This window comes from Lepidochelys olivacea (genome assembly GCF_965140295.1).
Source record: "Lepidochelys olivacea isolate rLepOli2 genome assembly, chromosome: 7".
Lineage (NCBI taxonomy): Eukaryota > Metazoa > Chordata > Testudines > Cheloniidae > Lepidochelys > Lepidochelys olivacea.
In genome coordinates, this window is record NC_140417.1 from 81,266,882 (window position 1) to 81,289,901 (window position 23,020).

Here is a 23,020-nt window from a genome sequence, read left to right on the forward strand (position 1 = left end):
TTATAATTTATGAAAAGGCACACAAATAAATTACTTGGCTGTTACCATAAAAAATGATGCCCAGAGAAAATTAAAAAGTGTATGCTGTGACATACATGATGTGCCCCCACCTACATAGCTTATCAGGATTTATGATGTACATCTTCCAAAGTCACTAAAGTAAATAACATAAGACATCTAACAGCAGCAAAATGTGACATGAATAATAGGCAATGAAGTTATGATTTAAGTGGCATACTACAAGTTAAACCCAATATACAGCTGCAAAGAACTAAAAATGTTTGCAATGTTAACAAACTGGCACATATTGTACTGTAGTTCGGCTCCTTAATATTAACTTGAACAGTTCAACAAATCCTTGGAGGAAAATTGCCTGTGAGCACTTAATTTGCCATTGTATAATGATAGACGATAACATTGAATTAACTTTCTTTTAAAATGTATGAGGTAATCTACTTTATGTATTTATTTTGTAGTCATCTCTGGTCTTGGCTCAGAGTCAATAAATAAATTCAAAGTCTGAAATATTTCTATATTATCTTTGTATAAAAGTCAATAAAACTATGTTTTCTTATCTTGTGTCACATGACTGGACTTGATGGACTAAAATTTTAAGAGTGCTCCATAATGAGTGATTTAAAAAAAAGGGGGGGGGCCTCAGCTGAGTATGTGTGACAGTTAATAATATCTGACATTCATCCTTTCAAGCCAAAAGTTCATAAACATTCCTCACAAGTTCTGAAATGCAGCCATTCCTCGAGTAGAAGGAGGCAAGTAACCAGTGACCGCTACTCTGCATAGTGGAGGCTTGGAAAGTATTGGCCAAGCATAACAAGGCAAATCCCCTATTCCTAGTCTTTCATGTCCACAAAGAGCAGATAAGACTGATTTTTAAATTTTCATCTAAAAGATTTAGGCCCTGATTCAGGAAAGCATCCCTATTCAAGGGCAAACACTTAAGCACATGCTTATAGTTCAACATACACTTAAGTCCCACTGAACAAAATGGGTGAAACCCGGGCTTTGTTGAAATCAATGGCAAAACTCCCCTTAATTTCAACAAGTCAGGATTTCACCTAGGGTGTTTATGAGCTTTTCTGAATTGGAGCCCATGGCTCCTCAGAAAAGGTCAAAGATGACTTTTTGGGAATAAAAAATTGTTATTCCAGAGGTAAAGTATCCCAAAGCTTGAAGCTTAGCACATTCAGGGTATGTCCACACTGCAGTCCGAGGAGTGATTGCAGCACAGGTAGACATGCCTACGCTAGCTTCACCCATGCTAGCATGACTAAAACTAGCAGTGTAGATGCAGCAGCCGAGGTTTTGGCATGGGCTACCAAGGTGCATGTGTACTTAGCGTTCACAGAATATCTGCACAGCCTGTTCTGAAGCTCATGCCACCACTTCTACACTGCTATTTTTAGCCATGATAGCATTGGGTGAAGCTAAGATAGGTACATCTACTGATGCTACAGTCACACGTTGGACTGCACTGTAGACATATCCTGGAGGGGAATGTCTTAGGGTATGTTAAGACTGTTTTAACTAGACCTATTTCTTTCTGCTTTTATATAGCTTGTTTGTAAATTGCCAGCTGTATGGCTATTGCAATAAGCATGGTGTGCCACTGATACGTTTGGTAATTATGTCTGTCTACAGGACTGTTTAGATCATAAGTTCAATGGCTATATAAATTACCTTTAACATATATTTGAAAAATATGTAAAGTGGAATAGAATAGCTTGTGAAATGTTCTCTCTAAAAATTAAATACGCAAATTAGCAGAACAGCTAACTGGAATGGAGAGACACTGGTATCAAAGTGGCTTTTAAGAAATTCATGCACACTAAAACAAAAAAAAAACCAAACATGCTGTAGAGCTAGAGAATTGCTGCAATCAATAATGGACCTTATTCTGCCATGACTTATACTCTATGCAACCTTACAGAATTTAGTGGGGGTTATCTGAGAGATAACCCACAGAAGAATTTTATTCAGTATGTAGCAAAGGACAGAATATTAGCTTGTATGACAACTTTTTATTTTTCTCTCTAAAGAGGTCAATGCTAAGTTACTGTCTGACTTCCAAATTACTTTTTAAAAATGTGCCAAATACTACTTTTATTTACACATAACATCACTAAGTTGCCCCTCTGCAAGTGAATAGAATTTGGCCCATCTTTTTTCACATTAGTGGGACCTACATGACCCTTTAGGGAGTTAAAACTCTACTGCACTGAGAGTCTATCAGTCTGATCTTATGTACATGTTCAGTGTTATGGTTGAGCTCCTGACTGCTCTGTATCACTCTTCTTGGTCTCACTCCACAATGCAACCTAAAACTAACATCTGAGTACGCAGACCTCAGTGAACTCTGTTCATCTATTTACCATAAAAATAACCCATTTTCCAATTAAATGTGAGCAACCCTAAATATTACACAAAATCAGATGTATGTGACTAGAGAGGTGCTAAACTCAACAGTGCATTGACATGAGGTTCAGTGCACATGAATGCAAAAACTAAAAACACCTCAGCTGAAACAGTCAAGATTTACTTGGTTTTATGTCAGAAACTATGCAAACCCGACAATTTTTGTATGGGATCCACTTAAATCTATAATTTTCCCTTAACACCTCTTCCCCTAGCCTCAGCAGGTAGAGAGAGAAAAAAACCAGAATCCTAAACCTCAGAAGAGCCAATGGGAAGAAGACTGCAGCGAGAGCTCCCTTTCCAGTCCTGAACTTTTCAGGGAATGTTTGACTGGTCAGGCTTTTCTATACTGGCTCATGAAAGGGACTGGGAAGTCCTTCCACCCCAAACCCACCAAGCAAACATCCTCATTCTTTAGCAGCAAGAGAAAAGAATACACAAACATCAGAGTGAGCCATATAATTATTTTCTTCCAAATAAGATAATGAGAAATTGGTTCCTTACATTCATCTCTGTTAATTTAACCAGATTCAGTCTGATCAAAGCATGACCATCTCTTACATTATTTTAAGCAAGCTGTAAGATCACATGTTCATTTCAATTAATTATAGAATCAAGAAAGGTAATGAGAGGAGAGACGACTGACAGCACAGCAAATACAGGAAACAGATCCTTCAAAACAAAAAGGTGCAACTGGTTCCTGAGAGATTTATATAGATGGATTCTCCACAGGTGGAATATGCATGACTTTCACAGAGGCGACACAAGTTAAACAAGTATTGTTTTGTTGTATAACACTTAGTGACAAAAATAGCAGAGGAGATTTTCCAAGGCACAAATGGCTGTTAGGCACACAATTCCCTCTGTGCCTTTGAAAATCCCAGCCAACAAAATGAATGAATGAATGGTGTCAGTTGGGTAAAACCTTGTTATGGGTTGAGTTAATATAGGTGCGAACTCACTCTTCAGTTAATGTAACTATAAGGATAAGCCCCTATCTGAAACAAAAAGGAGTATGAGAATCTGCCCTGAAGCTTTTGCTGAGTATTGTTGTGGGTGGGTGTAGATACAGGTGCCTAGGAATACAGAACAGACAAAAATCTGGAAGAAACTGCGGGTACGTCTACACATAAAACCACTAAAACAGCGCAGCTGTGCCTCTGTAGCCCTTCAGTGAAGACACTACCTACGCCAATGGAGAATTCTCCCGTCGACATAGCACGGTCTACATCCGGGATTATGTTGATTTAACTGCATTGCTCATGGGCATGAATACCGACCGAATAGTCTGTCTGTGTTTCTGGCCTAGTCTACACCTAGACAGCTGGAAGAAGCAGCTGAATGCATGGTGTTCACCCTGGAAGAAACCTGTGGAGAGGTTTTAGAGTCAGAGGTGTAGGCTGAAAAATATGCCCTTGGTGCTGCAAGCAAAAGAATCTGTTTCTTGCTATTTGATTCCTTTTAATTCAGAGACACAGAACTTCATACATTCTTTGTAAATAAACAAAACTGCATCAAAGAAATACCTGGCTATCACCAATTTCTGCTCCCATCTGGAATACACCTAAGGCCCCAAACTGACTGTGGTCAATAAAAGGGGCAACATTACTGGTTTTGAGCAAATAAAATTTAATTTAAGCTCGAAACTAGGTGAAGGTTTCTAACCAACAGAGGAGTGAAATTCTGGAACAGCCTTCCAAGGGGAGCAGTGGGGGGCCAAAAAAAAAAACCTGGCTTAAAGACTCAGCTTGATAAGTTATGGATGAAATTGCCTACAATGGCATGTGGCCCATCGGTGACTGCCAGTAGCAAAAATCACCAATGGCCAGAGACAGGACACTAGATGGAGAAGGCTCCAAGCTACCTGGAAAAGAATTCTCTGTAGTATCTGCCTGGTGGGTCTTGCCCACATGGGTCTAACGTCAGGGTCTAACGGATTGCCATATTTGGGGTTGGGAAGGAATTTTCCCCTGGGTCACATTGGCAGAGACCATGGGTGAGTTTTGCCTTCCTCTGCAGCAGGACCAGCCCACAACATTTTGGCACCTGAGGCGGGGAGCTCAAATGACGCCCCTATGCCCCATCGCTTGGGCCAAAACTTTGAAAGGTCTCAGTTCTGCCTTCTTCCTGTTCTACTCCTCTCATGGTACTGCTCTGCTACCTACCCCAATAAAGGAGAACTAATAACTTAAAATGCCTTGTTCAAAAATTTTAAGTAACACTTAACTTTCAAACACCTGAACAGCAAATGTAACTTTTCTTGTCTGCACAGTACACACTGGCATTTTTATCTGTTTGAATAATCAAAGTGGTGTTTTCCATGCCTTCTTGGTTGCAAAAGTTTGAACTGCTTCCTGAAGGTCCACAGTCTGGGCCAGCTCCTGCTCTAGTGAGATGGTTGCAAGGCCAACCAGCCTCTCCTGTGTCATTGTGGAGCATAGATGTGTTTTTATTAGTTGCCAGTGGAGAACGCAGCTTCTCCAAGCTGAAGTTGTTACAGGAAGTGTTAGAAGTATGCGCAAAGCAACAAAAGCATTTGGAAAGAGGGTGGTCATCTTATTTGTGCACATATATTCCAGAACAGCCTTTGGAGTTGATCCTGCTGAAATGTATCTTGAAAGGGCTTTCAGTTCATCACCTAAATCACTCGCATCAATATTGCGCATGTCATCATGTCTCAACACTGTCTCTAGTGCCCTGCATTGCTGGTGTAGGTCTTCTTCAGGTATAGTGAGGAGTTTTGGAACATCATACAACATCCCAAAAATACTGCTGTGTTCCTTGAGCTGCATGAAACATTCTTCAAATGACTGTATTGCACAATCTAGCACCGGGTTAAAGAATTCAACTTTGAATTGTTGTTTGGGGTCTCTTATGGGATTATCCCGTGCCTCGTAATCAAAATGTCTTCTTCTTCGGTGACTCTTGTATTCTTGAACGGGTGGGAAAATAGCTTTGTCTAGTTGTTCCATTGCTCCAGATAGATCAAGGTCAACACCTTGGAGACTCTTGCTTACAACATTTATTTCAAACAGCATGTCATGCCACAACATAAGCCACACAGAAATTTGAAGTTATGTATGTTTCTGGTGATTCCATTTTCCTTTTCCACTGTTCTCCCATGATCAGTTCCTGTCATAGCATTATCCTCCATAATGGCAACTATGGCATCATCTATCTTCCCAATTTGGTGTTTGATAGGGTTTATTGCCTCCACTCGACTTTCCCACCATGTGGCACTGAGTGGTTTCAGTGCCAGAGAGGATGTTCCCAGATGTTGCTTCAAAATTTGCCATCGATGAGTTGATGCAGAGAAAAATACATAGATGCTTTGAATTACGTTAAAAAATTCAGCAGCCTCACTAGAAGCTGATGCTGCATCACTGACCACCAAGTTCAATGAATGAGAACTGCATGGGACAAAAAAAAGCTCGAGGGTTTAACTCTCGCATCAGTGTCTGCATTCCTATGTTCTTTCCTTTCTCATGTTGGCACCATTATTGTAGACCTGACCTCTCATGTCAGCTATCGCAATTCCTGTATCTTCCAGCTTTTTAAGAAGCACATTTGTCATGCCAGCTCCTGTAGTATCATCAATGTCAATAGAGCATTTTCTAGGCTTTGACAGTCACTATTGCAGGGACATTTTCATTAAGCTCTGTTGTTGTTACAAAATGCACCATTTAAAGTCTTTTGTTCCATACAGCTGTCGTCAGGCGTGCAGTCCAGAATAATAGAGTAATATCTTTCTGACTTCAGATCTGCCACAATCTTCTGTTTGAATTTTGTTGCCAGTAACTGTATTATCTCATTTTGAATTGTTTTTCCAAGGTAGTGGTGTGTGTACATTTCTTGGGTGGTGACTCTTCTTAGATGATCCTGGAGTACAGCATCAAACTCAGCCATCACCACCACAATTTTAAGGAAGTTCCCATTGTTTGGCACATACAGCTGATCTGAAGTGCCACACAGTGCTAGGTTTTGAGTAGCAAGCATTCTCACAATGGCAATGAGCCTTTTCAGAACGTTTTACCAGTAAAGAGACTCTAATGCAATCTTCTCTTGATGTTGATCATCTATGGTGGCCTTTAACCTCAGTGTCATCTCAAGTTCTTTCCACCTATGGAATGCTCTCTGGTGATTTGCTGCCTTCTCATGGCATGCCAGATTTCTAGCCACATTTTTCCAGTCCTTTGTTCCTGTAGAACCCAATGTAGCTGGAACATTACACTGGAAAAGTTTGCAACAAAAACAGTGTGCAGCATTCTGGGGTTTTTTAGTACGTAAGCCATGGCCTCTCCACTTTGTCACCACTGGGGATTTCACGCCAGTAATGTGCTGGATGGAAACTTCTATTTTCATTGTCTTGGGGGAACATGAAGTTTTTCACTTGCTGTGGCCCATGCAATACAAGGAAGTCCCTCAGGCTACTGCTCAGGTGGGTCTACAGACCTGGATCATCTAGGCTTAAAGAACTAAATTCAGCAGCAGCTGTTTCTTGCACTTCCACCACACTCTTCTCTGATCTACACTTTTCTTCAGGAATGTGCATGGTTACATCCATTTGAGATGGAGATATGGATGCTGCAGTAGCTGCAAGGTCACTTGCACTCTGATGAACTGGAAGATCAGCCATCTCCTCACCACTCACATCCTCACGGGGGCCGGAAAGCTCACCCTGAACATTTGTGTCTATGTATCTCAGGAGAGCTCCATCCTGCTTAGATAGAAAAGCTTCCTTTACTTTCTTTTGTTTTCTGGATGCTGCCCCACAGGGGCGTTTTCTTCTTTCACTCGTGACTGCTGTTCTGTGCCAGCTATAGGGGCTCTCAACACTCAATTGAAGGGGACAAATAAGCAGGCTGGTAGCAGGGCCTGAGTGAGGGAAGATATCAGCCTCTTAACTGCCTAAATGGCTACTACTACTTCAGTTGACTGCCTGTTCTCCTCAGGTGGGTTACGGGAAGCAGCAAGAAACAGGAAGCTCCCTGAGAAGCTGGTATTAATCTGTCCAGGCTCCTAAGGGTGCTAGAGAGGTACACAAGAGGCTCTTCCTCCTCTCTCTCTCCCTGCAGCTCCTGCTGCTTTCTCTTATTCTCTCTCACCTTTTCTCCTGCCTACCTGCTATGTCTCTTGTGCCCTCCTTCCTCCAGCACAGCACTCCATCTCTGTGCATCTAGAGCAGAGAGAATACATATGCACCAGTAGCAGACACAATTTTCTACACTTTGGGTCCTAATGGCGCCCCCCCTACAATCTGGCACCTGAGGTGGCCACCTCATTTCGCCTCATGGTAAGCTTCTCATGGTTCGCAGTATGGGGCACAAGTCACTTGCAGGTTTAAATTAGTATGAATGGTGAATTCTCTGTAACTTGAAACCTTTAAATCATTATTTGAGGTCTTCAGTGACTCAGCCAGAAGTAAGGAATCTATTTCAGGAGTGGGTGAGATTCTGTAGCCTGCAACCTGCAGGAGGTCAGACTAGAGGATCACAACGGTCCCTTCTCACCTTAAGTGTATTAAAGACTAATGACATCACATTAAGACTACAGAATCTCTATTAAACTATATAACATGTTTTTGAGTACAGAATTTGTAGAAATCGTTCACCCTTTTATATAAGATTAGATTTTTTTTAAAATTGACATCTTCGATTCTGCAGTATCTACAAACAGCATCTACTGGATAATCTTCAACCTGGTGAGTGCTAAACTCATCTCAGAACAACAAAACCAAAGAAGCAAGGACATTATTTCACCACAATGATATACTTTGTATTTTAAATAAACTTCAGTGAATGCGTTTTAGAGATAGACACACTAACAAAAATTATATGTATAAATGAATTCCTTAAGGCACCTGGTTTATCCACAGTGGGTACTGTACTTACTCTCTTTACGAACATCATTAAGTGCTGCATTAAGTTCCTTTTTAAATACAATGGCTTCCTTAGCAATTTTCTCCCCTTTCTCCAGTAGATTCCAAGTGGCTTTTTCCACCGAAGCTAGGAGGACACGGGATCTTTTGGAACATCCTTTTTTCTTATTAGAAGGGGTTTGTGGACAATTCACTAATGTGGTAACCTAAAATTTAAAAATAAATAAATGAGTGTCTTAAATTCTGCAGCCAATAGACTAATATTGCTTTTAGTTATTTAAAATTAACAATAAAATAATGGACACCCCTAGGAGTGAGCAATAAAATTGCAGGTACTTCAAAAACAGAGCCACATCCAACAAGATATTGTCAGACTGGACAATTTTTTATCATCTCCGTGTCTGACTTTTGAAATTCTCCCAGATATATTACCTTCATTTCATAGGGTTGAAAACAAAGCAGGTAGAATCCCATTGTTGCCACTCTGACCCATCATATTACCATTGCTCTAAAATTCTTACGCTGTTTCCTATAAAATGTCATAATGACAAACATTTAAAAAGTGTATTTACAAAATCCTCAGTAACAGCATAACTCTCAGTTTCACTTCCATTGCTCCCACAATCCCTTTTGGCTACTCCCCCTACCATCGCACAAGCAGGGACAGAAGGAGTGTCCCCAGTATGCAATGGGTGCAGACCCATCTCTCCAAATTCTTCCCCTAATGTGGGGCAGAATCAGGGGACAGAATTTAGCCCAGAAGAATTCAATGTTTTTGCAAATCATTTAAGATGTGCAGAATGTTTGTTTGGAATTTAGGTTAAAGCATAATCATCCAAACTGTTTTTAAATCATGCATTTTAACGAGCATAAGCAAGCTATTTTTATGTAGCTTCCCACTCTAAATTCCTCATCTATTGAACACAACCTCCACACTCCATCATACATTTTTCTAACAAAGTATTTCCTGATGCATTGCAAAGGCTGTCACACTAATAGTGCATTTTAAAGAGTTTTTTTTTTTAAAGGGGAAGTATCAGGGCCAGCTCTACCCCCACAAGCAGCACGCCGAATTGCCGCCACTGCCTGAGCGGCGGAAGAGATAGAAGCTGTCGCCGATTTGCTGCCTAAGGCAGCTGAAGAGAGAGGCTGCCGCAGAATTGCCGCTGCTGCAGAAACGCCCTAACGGCGCACGGACTCCGCCCCTTGCAGATTGCCGCCCCAAACGCCTGCTTGGAACGCTGGTGCCTGGAGCCGGCCCTGGGAAGTATTGTCGATTTAACAACTATCAAAAGAAATTTTCATTAATGATGTTTTGAATTCTTTATTATTCTTCTAGTTTGTTATGCTGTGCCAGCAGGTCTTTAGTATAGTTTAAAATTCAAGTTCAACTCTAATCTCTGAGTTAAAGGAGTACATTTTATATGTATAGAATTACTTCATGTTTAATAAATGCCATTCCAGTCACCTGCAATCACCTTGTTTCTTTGTGCATTGGGGAATTGGCAACATGATTGCACAAGTAGAGCAAAAGGAGCATACACATATCCTATTCCAACAGGCAAACTCATGGAATTCAGGTTTTAGAATGGTAGCCGTGTTAGTCTGTATCAGCAAAAAGAACGAGTACTTGTGGCACCTTAGAGACTAACAAATTTATTTGAGCATAAGCTTTCGTGGGCTAAAGCCCACTTCATCAGATGCATGCAGTGGATATATATCTGCCTACTGTATTTTCCACTGCATGCATCTGATGAAGTGGGCTTTAGCCCACAAAAGCTTATGCCCAAATAAATTCGTTAGTTTCTAAGGTGCCACAAGTACTCCTCATTTGCCATGGAATTCAGGCCGCTATAGTGCTTGTTGTTTGATATGATGAAATATGTCAAAGGGTGCATAATAAAGATAACACCACCCAGCCGCCTCACTGGACAGGAAACTTGATTGGACAGCTGTATGGAAGGCGGATGCAGGGTGGGGAGAGTACATCCCCAGGAAGTAGGTACTGGCCCCTCCTTCTGCATAGGTTCTGTGCCTCCGACTAGGCAGGCAAGGGGAGATGGAAGCTGATTGGCCCTTAGCTCCTCCCCCCAGGGCCGGCTCTAGGCACCAGCAAAACAAGCAGGTGCTTGGGGCAGCACATTTCTAGAGGCGGCATTCCGGCGCCAGCCATGGTGCCGGCCATGCTGCCCCTAGAAATGTGCCCCCGCCACCCCAGCTCACCTCCGCTCCGCCTCCGCCACTCTGCTTCTCCCCGCTCCCTCCCAGGTTTGCCACGCATGAAACAGCTGTTTTGCAGGGCAAGTCTGGGAGGGAGGGAGGGAGGGAGAAGCTGAGCAGTGGTGGTGGAGCGGAGGTGAAGCTGGGGCAGGGAGCGGTTCCTCTACCCCTCCCCCCCGTTACTTCCTACGCTCCACCCCCACCCTCGCTCAGCCTGCTCCCCTAAACGCGCTGCCTCCCCCCCCCCCGAGAGGGAGGGGGAGAAGCAGAGCGGCAGCATGTTCAGGGGAGCAGAGGTGAGCTAGGGCAGGAGGTTGCAGGGGGGAGGAACCACAGGAAGCAATGGGGGGAAATGCGGCATGCCCGGGGGAGGAGGCAGGGCCAGGGATTTGGGGAACAGGCGGAGTTGGGGCGGAGCCAGGGGCAGGGGGCATGAAAAAAAGCAGGGGCAGCCAAAAAATGTTTTTCGCTTGGGACAGCAAAAATCCTAGACCCAGCCCTGCCTCCCCCTTCAGTAATTTAAACAATTTCCCAGGTCTTTGGAGCCTCTTGTTCCATTCATAAGTGCTGAAACTAGGAGTGCTGAAGGTGCTGCTGCACCCCCTGGCTTGAAGTGGTTTCCATTATATACAGGGGTTACAGTTTGGTTCAGTTGCTCTCCATACCGCCACAATACAAATTGTTCCAGCACCCATGGAACTTCCATTGCTGATGGCCCCCCTCCCTTTGCAGTATAGGAGCTGTGTTTTCAGGATGCTGTGTGTCTGACTGATTGCTTATTTGGGGTCAGGAAGGACTTTTTCCCATTAGGGCCAAACTTGCAGAGGCCTACTGTGTTTTGTCACCTTCCTGGCAGCATCTATGAGGCATAGCTCCATGATGAGGAATAAGACTTTAAAATACCATTAGTAACTCGTGGGATTGTTTAGCTTGTCATAGCTTAGAGACTAACCAATTTATTTGTTAGTCTCTAAGGTGCCACAAGTTCTCCTTTTCTTTTTGCGAATACAGACTAACACGGCTGCTACTCTGAAACTTGTCATAGCTTGAGGCCAGTGTTCAGTGTGGATAAAGGTCATGCCCAGAGGTAAAGAGAGACCTGGTATTTCACTAGTGGGCCTTATGCCTATGGGAGGAAGGGAATCCTGACATCTTCACAGACCTCTGGTTCCCTTTGTTCCCCATGCAGGAAGGAGAATGAAACTATTCAGAAGAATGAACTGAATTCTAGAGGTAGGCCAGGGAGGGTCTACTCACAGTTATGGGTTATATGGTAGGAGTCTTCAATATAAAGCCCTGGTTGCAGGGCCGTCCTTACCCATACGCAAAGCATGCAGCTGCGTAGGGCACCAGGAACTAGTGGCTCCAGCCCCTGCTCCAGCTCTTCCCCATGGCCCTGCCCCTGCTCTGCCCACCCGCCTCCCCCAGGACTCACCAGCGGCATGGCTGAAGCCAGGTTGCTGCACTCCCGCTGCCAATGAGTGCAGGCCCAGCCCCGCCCCCACTCCCCTGAGCCCTGCAGCTGGGCTGGGCCTGCACTCACCAGTTGTGGGAGTGCAGGGACCCGGCCTCAGCCATGCCGCCAGTGAGTGCTGGGGGGTGGTTTCCCCCTGTCCCCAAGCCAGCCCCAGCCCCCCCCCCCGCCCCACGGAGGCCTGGGGCCCCACACACACCCAGAGGGGGGCTGCATAGGGGCCCAGAATTGCTAGGGACGGCCCTGCCTGGCTGGAATAATTTAGTTGGGGATTGGTCCTGCTTTGAGCAGGGGGTTGGACTAGATGACCTCCTAAAGTCCCTTCCAACCCTGATGTTCTATGATTCTGTGAACCCACTTTACTGATCCAGTCAAATGCCTAGTATGAGACAGTTGGGGGAGGCACGGCAGAGGTATCTCCTTCCCATAGTTAAGCTAACAAAATTCCAACCTGCCACATAGACATAGGAATGAATTTGTTTCCCTTCAACTGCATATCCTGATGAAGACCCTCATCTGGTGGTATACAAGCTTTTATACAGAAGTTCACATGGTTTCGTGCCCTGCTGGATAAGTGCCTAACAGAGGGACTTTAACAGATCCTCAGGAAAGCATTTCCATAGTCAGTCCTTGAAACAAGGAAGTCTTGGCCCCTGCCTCATTCACATGGAATTTTGGGACAGAGAACAAAGACAAGCCGCCACCTGTCCTCAGCTGTTTTGGAGAGTCATGCAGGAGACATGTCATGCAAATACCTCAAGCCTAGATTATTAAAAAGAGTTTTCTTTTGACTTATGAGCACAGCCTCAGTTCAAACTGCAATAGAAAAAAACCAATTTACTTCACGTAAACCAGCCAGCTGGTGGAATATGCATTGAAAGTAACAGTATAAATAACTTACTTTAGAAATCCTTGAATGTTATGAAAAGCAGGATGGAATTAAAGAAATATGGTTACTTGCCATTCTCAGAAATTTATTACTAGTACATTGTTTATTTTAATTTTCACTGCATTCAGATGTGTGTAATAAACCTTTACACACATGTGATAGTTGTTTATAATGTGTTTTGTACAATTAAAAAAAAGTCAAACAGAAATAATACAAATTCAATAGTCATTCCAGTAGAAGGAAGCTTATACCTGCAGGACCCTGCATCTTCAGGATCTCTGCTAGGAACATCAGAAGCTAAAACATAATGCATTCATTTCCATAGAAATGGGCTCAATATTATTTCATTGAGACAGACTCTGACCTAAAATACCCATCACAATTTGAAAAAAAGTTCTTGGCTCACATAGGTTAGGAAATACAAAAATAATATTGAAAGAGGTGTAATGAAGATGCTGAATGAGGGTGCAACTTGCATAGGGATAACTGAACTGTGAAGTGACATCATACTAGGTTTGCCCCTTTCGCTACAACATTAATACAGCTGTCAGTGGAAAGGTACAGTACCCGGACAAAATGCTAGCGTAATAGCACTTGCTATCAGATAAAAGTATGATCCCATTTACCCAGTTCATGCTTAATCAAAACTCCCAGTTAATTAAACAAAGTCACATCCTCCTGCACCCCAGTGGCAATGCACACCAAGCATGTTTTCCAACACTTAGTGAAAACCCTGGTTTTCAAAAGGCATTCAGTATATCTAGAGAAACAGAATTATACTTGCATCCGATGAAGTGAGCCGTAGCTCACGAAAGCTTATGCTCAAATAAATTGGTTAGTCTCTAAGGTGCCACAAGTACTCCTTTTTGCGAATACAGACTAACACGGCTGCTACTCTGAAACCAGAATTATACTACAGATTCAAACTTCATTCCTGGGATTCTCATGCTATGTACCTCCAGGCTGCAAATGTCAAGCAAGTAGTCTTTGCTTTTCATTTCCAGATTTAATCTAAAAGATTCTGGATTAGGCCAGAGGCTGGCCTTTCTTGATTTAAGGGTCTGTGTGTGCCCAGCATGGGCTCTGAATGAGTTAATATGGACCTCAGAAGCCAAATCAACATATCAAACTGCATCTGCAGAGTGGGCCAGTAGGAACTGGGGAGCCTGTTAGTGTTCGAAAGAATAAAGCATTTGTTTTGAGCTGCCTAGCGGAAAGGGTCATACAGCTTGCCTATTCTTTCAAACATTAACGGTCCTTTCTGTAATTCAGATGTCTGGAAAAAACAAAGAAGTATTGCCCGTATAAGTAGTGGTTAATAGTGTTGTGCCTCTCTTAGGACAGGTCTGCACTACAGAATTACTTCGGTATAACCACGTTGCTCAGGGATATGAAAAATCCATACCCCGAGCAATGTAGTTATACTGATGTAAGCACTGGTTAAGCAGCATTATGTCAGCAGGAGAGTTACTCTCACCGACATATCTACTGCCTCTTGTGGAGGTGGATTAACTCCAACGGGAGAGCACTCCTGTCAACATAGAGCATCTCCATTAAAGCACTATAGCCGCATCAGTGCGAACTGTGCCAATGCCGTGTTTTAAGTGTAGACCTGCCCTTAGAGTGCACTTATTCTACACAGAACTAAAGACAACTCCCCTATTACTAATAGACTTCCATTGGCCCTTCCATCCAAAAGGAGGGACCCTAAGCTACAAATGTGTTGTGACAATCAGAGGCCAGACACCCCAAGGGGAGAACAGAAGGTTTAACCCCCCCCCAAAAAAAAAGCAGTTAAACCAACTGACTGCATACAATGTTATTGTACTAACAAATATATCAAGTGAGGTCTTTTGTGCAAGCTTGTAATGCTCTGAACTTGACCATTATGACATATGTATACAGATTGTCATTTTACATTTTGTGTATTTAGAAAACTGCTCAATCTGTGCTACAATTTCAGCTACACCTCACAGCAGGGTGGTGAGCAGTCAAGCAGGAAGGGGCACCTACCAAGCCAGCTGTTCACATCCAACTGGCTTCAGGTAACTATCCCCATTGTCCAGCCCAGGAAGAGACATTAATGGAAAGACACTGAGATAATTTGACATTGAAAAGAAGATCCCAGCTTCCAAGTTGGGGGGAATTTCCCACTTTGACTAACCACAAGTCACCAGGGACAAAGAGAAAAAAAAATAAGTCTTTTAAAAGCAGGCTTGGAACTGAAGTTTAGCCGGAACCTGGGGGACAGTCTCAAAGTGGCAGGCTGTCTGTGAATGCTGAATGCCTCCTATAGCTGGGGGGTATGCTAGGAAAGACAATAAGTGACTTATTAGAAATATGAAAACTTAAGCCTGATGTTGCATCTTTATATTTATTTTCTGTGTAACTTGTGCTTCCCCTTAATTAAAAAAAAACAAAACAAAGATGAAATGGTAAGTACGCTTTATTTTTATCCCAAGCAGATGTCTGGTGTGCAAACAGTGCAGAGCATGTGTGCCAAAGGGAGCTGATAACGGTGGTGCTGGTTTCATGCCTTCAGAGTTGACATACCAGAGGAGAACGGTCCAAGTGTCTTTCAGGAAAAGAATAAGCAGGCCTGAGAACCACAACACCAAATATACTTGACCCTTCCCTGTGCCCTACCCACCTATTCTTTTTCCCTCCATGCACATCCCCAATCTGCTGCCTCTTTAGTTGTAGTGAGACTGCTGTTCTCTGTCTGTTGAGCACTCTCCTATGGGGGTGCCATGGGCAAGCTCTTTCCTGGGCCCAGCTGGAGAGATGCCTTTAGATAAATGCACAAGAGAGAAAACTCAACTGAGCTTCAACAAAACAACGAAACTGGCTATGCACCTAATGTTGTCAAAAGAACAAACTGAAAGAAGAGATTTTTTCCATTAAACTCCTGCAGTCACAGTAATCTTAAATACAACAAATCTTGAAACAATAATAGGTACAACGCTTTCAGATGAAGACAGTTTACATGTTGATGGGATCTCTTTAAAGAAAGGCTACAGTAAAAGAAAAAAAATAGACGAATTTGGCAAACATCCCCTCCAAACCCCCAGAGCCCAGTATTTTAAGTGGATTGTACACTCTCAATCCTCACATGCCTATAAGCAAAATAATAAGAGTACAATACTGGTTCAGTCTGATTGCTGATCATTTAGATCAGCAACTACCTGAAATCAATGTTGCCTTTGGTGCTACATATATTATTCAACAAAGTTTATTATGAAGCCTACTTGGGTAGTTCACAAATGGCATGTCACAAAGTGCATCCCAGCTTTATGATTCAGTAATCTTTATAACCTAAAAAGCCTACAAAAAATATTTCTTGTAGGCCATCAGCCTATTCAATCTGACAGTACAGTGCTTGTGAATTAGGCAAAAAATGCAACACTCATCAACTGAGCTTTTACCTATAAAAAGACACAAAGGTGAAGATATGATCTAGATTGGACCACTTTCACAGACTGCATCTAGCATTGTGGCCCATCTTTTACAGATTATGCAATAAAGAGAAGTAAAAAAAAAATGCAACTCTGCATAAAACTAAGTGTCATTCCCTTCCCCCCCCCCCCACCAGTAACATTGCCAAGCAGAGATGGGGGCGGGGGAAGTGAGGACAGCCAGCTTCATCAATATTACTGAACATGCTCAGTACAATCCAAGCAGCAAATCTGGGAGGAGCATGACCCTGCATTTCCCCCCACCACCCATGTATCACCTCTTGTGCCCAGTGCGGACTTTTTAAAGTGATTAAGTGCATATGCATATAGTTACAATAATACAAATGTAATTGCTGGGGAAAAGATTGTCTAATCCTTTGGAGGAATTTATTGCAGATAACTTTCACAGTTGCATCTATCACACACAGTAAATGGAATTGGAAGACTAAAATGTATCAGACTTGGCATCCATGCACAATTACCTCCTGATTTACCTACATGCTGGGGGAAAAGTTTTAGATTAAAGAGAAATCAAGGCTTAAAGTGAAGAATAAGAAAACTATTAAAAGAACAGGCTAAAGATTTATGAACAAATGAATCTGGAAGTCTGATAGTGACTTATGTCGCTGTCTGTTAGTGCACCTATTATGTAAAGGCAATAAGTAACCTGGAACATTCTGCACTCAACACTTGAAGGAATATAACACAATGGAAGCTATACTAAGGAATAAATTCAGAGAGATTAACAAATATTCGCTATAGTGAAATAATGATGATTTTTCATAACTTTCTTTTAAGATTAATGTTGATCTGTAATCTGTAATGGAAGATACTAACTTCAGACAGAATCAAAGCCTTAGAATGTTTATTTTATTTATTCATTATTGGTGACCAAGAATAAATTAGCATTGTTTTGAATTAGCCTTGTGGTCATACTCTGCATTGCCCTCAGAAACTACTTTTAGGGGAACTGCCAAAGGAAACTATTGTAGAGTCATCTAGAAAAAAAAATATGTTTCTGTTCTGCTCAGGACCCACCTTCTACCTCCCTCATAACCTTTACCTTTATTCAGGTAAATACACCTTTATACACATCCACCACAAGTGAAGTCACTACATAAGATCTGCACAAAGAAATTCAACAGGTTGTTTCTATTTCAATCAACATTAGAGCATTTTTACTTCCAGGGACAAAGGTTTGGATCCTCCAAGAGACTGAGCAACCTCAACTGCCTTTGAAGACAAGTGACTCCTCAAAGGGCTGTAACACAAACATTTTTAAGTACCAGTGTAAAATAATCAGGGGTCAGCAATGTGTCCATGGTAAAAATGTTGAGGTCCGTGGTAATTTTTCAAGAAACATTGAATGTATTGTAATTTTTCAAGAAACATTGAATGTATTGACATAACCCCCCCACACACAATGTCCATCACTAAGTAGGGTAACTTTGTCAAGTATCCGTCACAGAACATGGTGGTGCCAACCCCTGAAAATAATTCTATTTGACAAGAGTATGAGGGCCTGATCCAAAGCCTGTTCACAGAGGCCACACATGGAGGGGCACACCGGGTCACGTGTGTCCGTTCTGTCCCCACCCCTCAGATTCACTGCTTGGCTTTTACTGAGAATGCTCAGTAACATCTGCTGATGCTGCTGCCCTCACTATCGACAGGCACAGGTCATCTCTGCCTGTTGAAGTCAATGCAGGAGGGGAGGGTCTTTTATTGAATTCAACAGGCTATAGATCAGGCCCTAAGGAAGGATCATGTTCTAACAGTCAGCAGGAGCAGAACAACAAGTGAACAGTATAGCGCTGTGACAAGAAGTTTGCTCTGCAGTAGTGACAAATTTTGAAAGAAAGTGATGTGCTGACATGGCTGTGCTACATATAACTGACTAGATGTATCATCAGGTAACCGCCTCTTGCGCACCCCCTCAGGGCAGCCCTGCCTCAGTTTCCCCCTTCATGGCGTTTCTTCGATAACTCTCAACCCTGTTGTCCTTTCACACCCCTTTTCAGGTTCTGGTTTATTAAATTAACAAACATTCAAGATGTCAAATCCATCCATCTACCTCATCATCAGGTCACTCTGAGGCCTTTCCTGCCTATAGTCTCACTCCTCAAGTCCCAGGTTTCCTCTTCTGGAGCCTACTCACTCCCAGCAACCTCTGTACTCCATTGTAGTCTCACTAGGAATCCCCCCCTCTCTGTACCTGACTGCTGCTCTTCATAAGGGAATCAGCTGATCCCTGCTCAGGTGTGTCCCCTTAGTAACTAGGGTTGGCTGGCCTTAGCCCTCAAAGGGGCAAGCTACCTTGTTACAAAAAGCAAGTGCCGCTACAGCTGTGCATCAAGAAAAAAGGAAAGAGGATGTATTTCCTATTCCTAGCCTTATAAAGATAGTACAAGTGCCTTTAAAAAAAAAGTAGCCACATACAAAATCATCTATTGGAATTCTGTCTAGGTTTTTTTCAACAAGGTGTTTTCTATCGCATAGGTGTAAAATAGAAAAAGAAGTTTCTTGTTTACGTGTAAACTCAGCTGTATGTGATAAAGATTTTCTCTTTAAGTGGTGAACACTTTTGGAATAACCCTAGATTTTAGAGTGCGACTCTGCTTATACTTAACAGGCTCAATTTATAGATTTGCTGGAGTTTTGTTTAACCATTGGGTCTATGTTTCTGTTGTCAAAAAAAAAACCCTATCAATTTAAAATAATGATTGTACAATACACAATAATGAAATGGCAGGGATATTAGGGACGGTCAAACAAACAGAACATGGCACAGAATGTAAAGTCTTCTAGGTTCAGATAACTAGACTTATCTACAGATCTCAAGATCCTTCCTTTCCCCTCTGTCCATCAACTGCAACAGGCTCAATTTCTTCCTTCCATGTGACATTTTATACACTGGAGCTCTACTTGTGACCGCTCTCTCCCTTCTATATTTACACATTCATTGGGTAACACTGAATAAGGGTTTCAGTGGAACAGATTATATTAGGTACAATAAAGTGTCCTGCATTTGTGAGAATAGAGGAGGCTAAGTGAATTGGACTATTCCTGAGCCAGTATTGCGTATACACAGGTACAGAAGACTGAAATACAGTTTTCCCATCATTAGGTAGGAGTAAAATGAACCCTTCCCTTGTTTCTCTCCTCTTATGAATGTCCATGATATTTTTGCAGTGCTAAAATACCTGAATTATCAATGGTTCCAACAGCTTCTCCACTGTAAATGTCTGGATCTGAAGATCCTGAGGATCAATTTTCAATGTAACACTTGGCACTGCTGCTGACATGTCACCTGTATACAAAACAAAGATACAACAGTAAATAATAATTGGGACAGCAAGACTCATGCTGGTATAGACCGAGGTACTTGGATATGTGGAATGAGGATCAGGGCCTAGGCTACTACGGCACGTGTGTCAACATAATATTCCTAACAAATTGTAGAAAGAATGTTAACTGTTTAGCACCTAGAAAAGTGGTTCCCAAACTGGGGTTTGCACAATGTTACAGGGGAGTTGCCAGAAAAATTTCCCTAATGGCAGCCAGAGGAACCTGGGCATGGGAGGCAGCAGGTGGGACCCAGTTGCAGGGCAGACAGTCCAAACCCAGGAGCACTGAGCAGGCAGCCAAGCCCCAGTCAGTGAGCGGGCCGGCAGCCCGAACCCGCAGCAGTTGGGGCAGGCAGCCCGAGCCCTGCCCCTGTCAGTGAGGGGGCCGGTAGCCTGAGCCCTAGTGGTCAGCATCAGGTTGGCAGCCCAGGCCCCACAGAGCTGGGCAGTTGGGGCTGGCAGCCCAAGCCCTGGCGGTCAGCGGGGACCGGCAGCCCGAGCTCAGTGGAGCGCTGAGCGGGCAGCCCGAGCCACAGTCAACGGGGTCCAGCAGCCCGAGCCCTGCAGAGTGCAGAGCCGGAAGCCCAGACCCCGGTGCGGGTCAGCAGCCTGAACTCTGTGGTGGGCAAGGCTACAGCTAGGACCCCAGGCGCGCAGGTGGCAGCTTGGACCCCTGTCCTTGGCAAAGAGGGAAAGTTGGGCGGCATGAAGGGCAGATTGAGCAGGGGCCATGCTGTACATAGGGGGGTGGTCCAGGCTAAAAATCGTGGGGCACCCCCGTTGCGACGGCTCTGGTGGCGGAAGAAAAGGCGTTTGCATGCCAAACCAGCTGGAACGACATTGTAGCCAATGTAGCAGCGTTAAGGTGCCTCAGTAATTCGATACTAAGTCATTCTCTCTGGAGTGCTGTTTTGCTTCAGTGAGACGTGAGTGAATCTTCTCATTTTCTAATTTGTTGGTTGTTAGCATTCTCTGGGTTATTTTTATTAGAATTTTTGAACACAACTTCAATGGATAAGTGGCTGAAAAAGGAAGGTGTAAAGATGCAAGAATCAGCTAGTGTTTCCTCAAGTCCACACTGTGGAAAATCTTAGTCTAATGATCATGATGGTCCTGTGAAATCACTTACAAAGAAAAGAAAATATGACAATGATTATATAAAATATGGCTTTACATGCATTGGTGATCAAGAACATCCAAAACCACCATGCATAATTTGTGGTGATGTTCTAGCAAACAGCATCCCCAAACCTTCTCTACTTCAGCGCCATTTAGAAATTAGGCATCCTGCACAACTCAACTAGCCTGTTGATTTTTTCAAGAGAAAATTAGCTGAGAGGAAAAGTGAGATTACCAGTTTTATATCCAAAGCAAGTAATGATAATGAAAATGCATTTGAAGCATCATACCACATGAGAAAGCATCAAAAGCCCGTACCATAGCAGAGAGCTTGATTGGTCCATGTATTAAAAAAAAAAAAAAGACATAGTTCATTGCATACTTGGAGAAAAGGCTGCAAAAAGGATTGACATGATACCTTTGTCCAATAATACCTTGTCACGAAGAATTAATGACATGTCAAATAATGTAGAGACTACAATTGTACAGAGTGAAAAATAGTCCATATTATACTATACAGTTGGATGAATCAACTGATGTAGCTAATCTAACTATTTTGCTACTGTTTGTACATTATGTGAATGAAGGTATGGTCAAAGACGACTTGTTTTGCCGACCACTGGAAGAACGTACAACTGGAAAAGATATCTTCAATCTGACTAATGCATATTTTCAAGTAAAGGAAATAGATTGGTCTCGTTGCCTAGGCATTTGCACTGATGGGGCCACATCAATGACAGGGAAGCATACTGGATTTGTAGCGCAAACAAAAAAGGTTCCATCAAAAGTCTCTTGGACTCATTGCAGTATCCATAGACAAGCCCTCGCAACAAAACGCATACCTGAGGGACATACGGAAGTGCTGGACAATGCAGTGAAAATGGTAAATTTCATAAAATCACAGCAAACAAATTCCAGAATATTTCACGTACTTTGTGAAGAAATGGGTAGTATACACAATTGTCTGTTGACCCATACCAAAGTTAGATGGCTTTCATGGGGCAAAATCCCTGTGCGCTTGTTTGAGCTTAGAATGGAAATCCTAGGGGTTTTTTTCCCCCAACAGCCACTCTTTCCACCTTGCCAGCTGTATAGAAAATAATATCTGGCTCCAGAGCCTAGCTTATTTAGCAGATATTTTCTCAAGAATTAATGACCTACATTTAGCTCTTCAAGGTCTCAATATAACAGTTTTCAATGTGCAAGAGCGAGCTGAATCCATGATAAAGAAGTTGAAGTTCTGGGAAAGTTGTTTGGAAAATAGTCAAACTGAGTGTTTCAGTAATCTGCCAGAAAGTCATGAAGAACACAAACTTCAGTTGGATCAGTGCACTAAAACTAATATAATTGCACACCTAAAAGGACTTTGCACAACTTCAGGGAATACTTTCCAGCTATGTCAGGCAATAATGACTGGATTCGCAACCCTTTTGATAATACCACTTTCTCAACACAGATATTGAACACTGAGGAAAAAGAGAAATTGATTGAGATCTCCTGTGATTACAAACTGAAAAGGAGTTTCAGAAATCTGTCATTAATCAACTTTTGGCTGAGTTTAAGAAACGAGTACCCCCTTCTGGCAGAAAAAGCTACTACAGCTTTGTTTCTATTTTCAACAACATACTTATGCGAGAAAGCATTTTCCTCGTATGCATATGTGAAAACCAAATACAGAAACAGACTTGATGCCGAACCAAACCTTAGACTTTATCTTTCTCCAGTGGTTCTGGACTTCTAAGTGCTATGCAGAGCAAAGCAAGCACATCCATCGCACTGAGGAAATTTAAACTTAAATCCCTGGAAATACTCATTTTTACAAGGGGGTTCATGAGATTTCACAATTTAGTGAAAGGGGTTCGCAGTTTGTTAAAGTTTGGGAACCACTGACCTAGAAGATACATTAAACACACCTTTGCAAAGTATATTTAACCAGTAAAGGCTTCTAATACAGAAATAACCGATGATGGTCTTTTATAAAACAGGACTTATTATAACTGCTGTATATTTCAATAGTAAAATACTGTGGTTATGCAGTCTAGGGTGACAATGCATCTCCTTGTGGTGAACCTAGCACTGATTTAATGTAAGACAGTAAACTCAGGGTTTCTAGTGAAAAAATGTGTTTAAGTTGCCTATAACAACATGTTAGTTGCTCATATTTCCCTCCCCGTGTAATGAAGAAAATATTAGCTTAAGTTGTGT

General features: G+C 42.5%; 1 protein-coding gene across 1 annotated transcript in view; it reads right to left on the reverse strand.

The window, feature by feature from the left end:
• The window catches only part of CTNNA3 (catenin alpha 3), a 928,050-nt gene that overhangs the window by 891,903 nt on the left and 13,127 nt on the right, over nucleotides 1-23,020 (reverse strand). The window contains exons 2-3 of the mRNA XM_084634510.1: nucleotides 19,553-19,659; nucleotides 8,325-8,517 (exon numbers count right to left, since the gene is read on the reverse strand). Of these exons, the coding sequence (XP_084490636.1) occupies nucleotides 8,325-8,517; nucleotides 19,553-19,654 (295 nt within the window). The 5' untranslated portion in view covers nucleotides 19,655-19,659. The remainder of the gene's footprint in view (nucleotides 1-8,324; nucleotides 8,518-19,552; nucleotides 19,660-23,020) is intronic.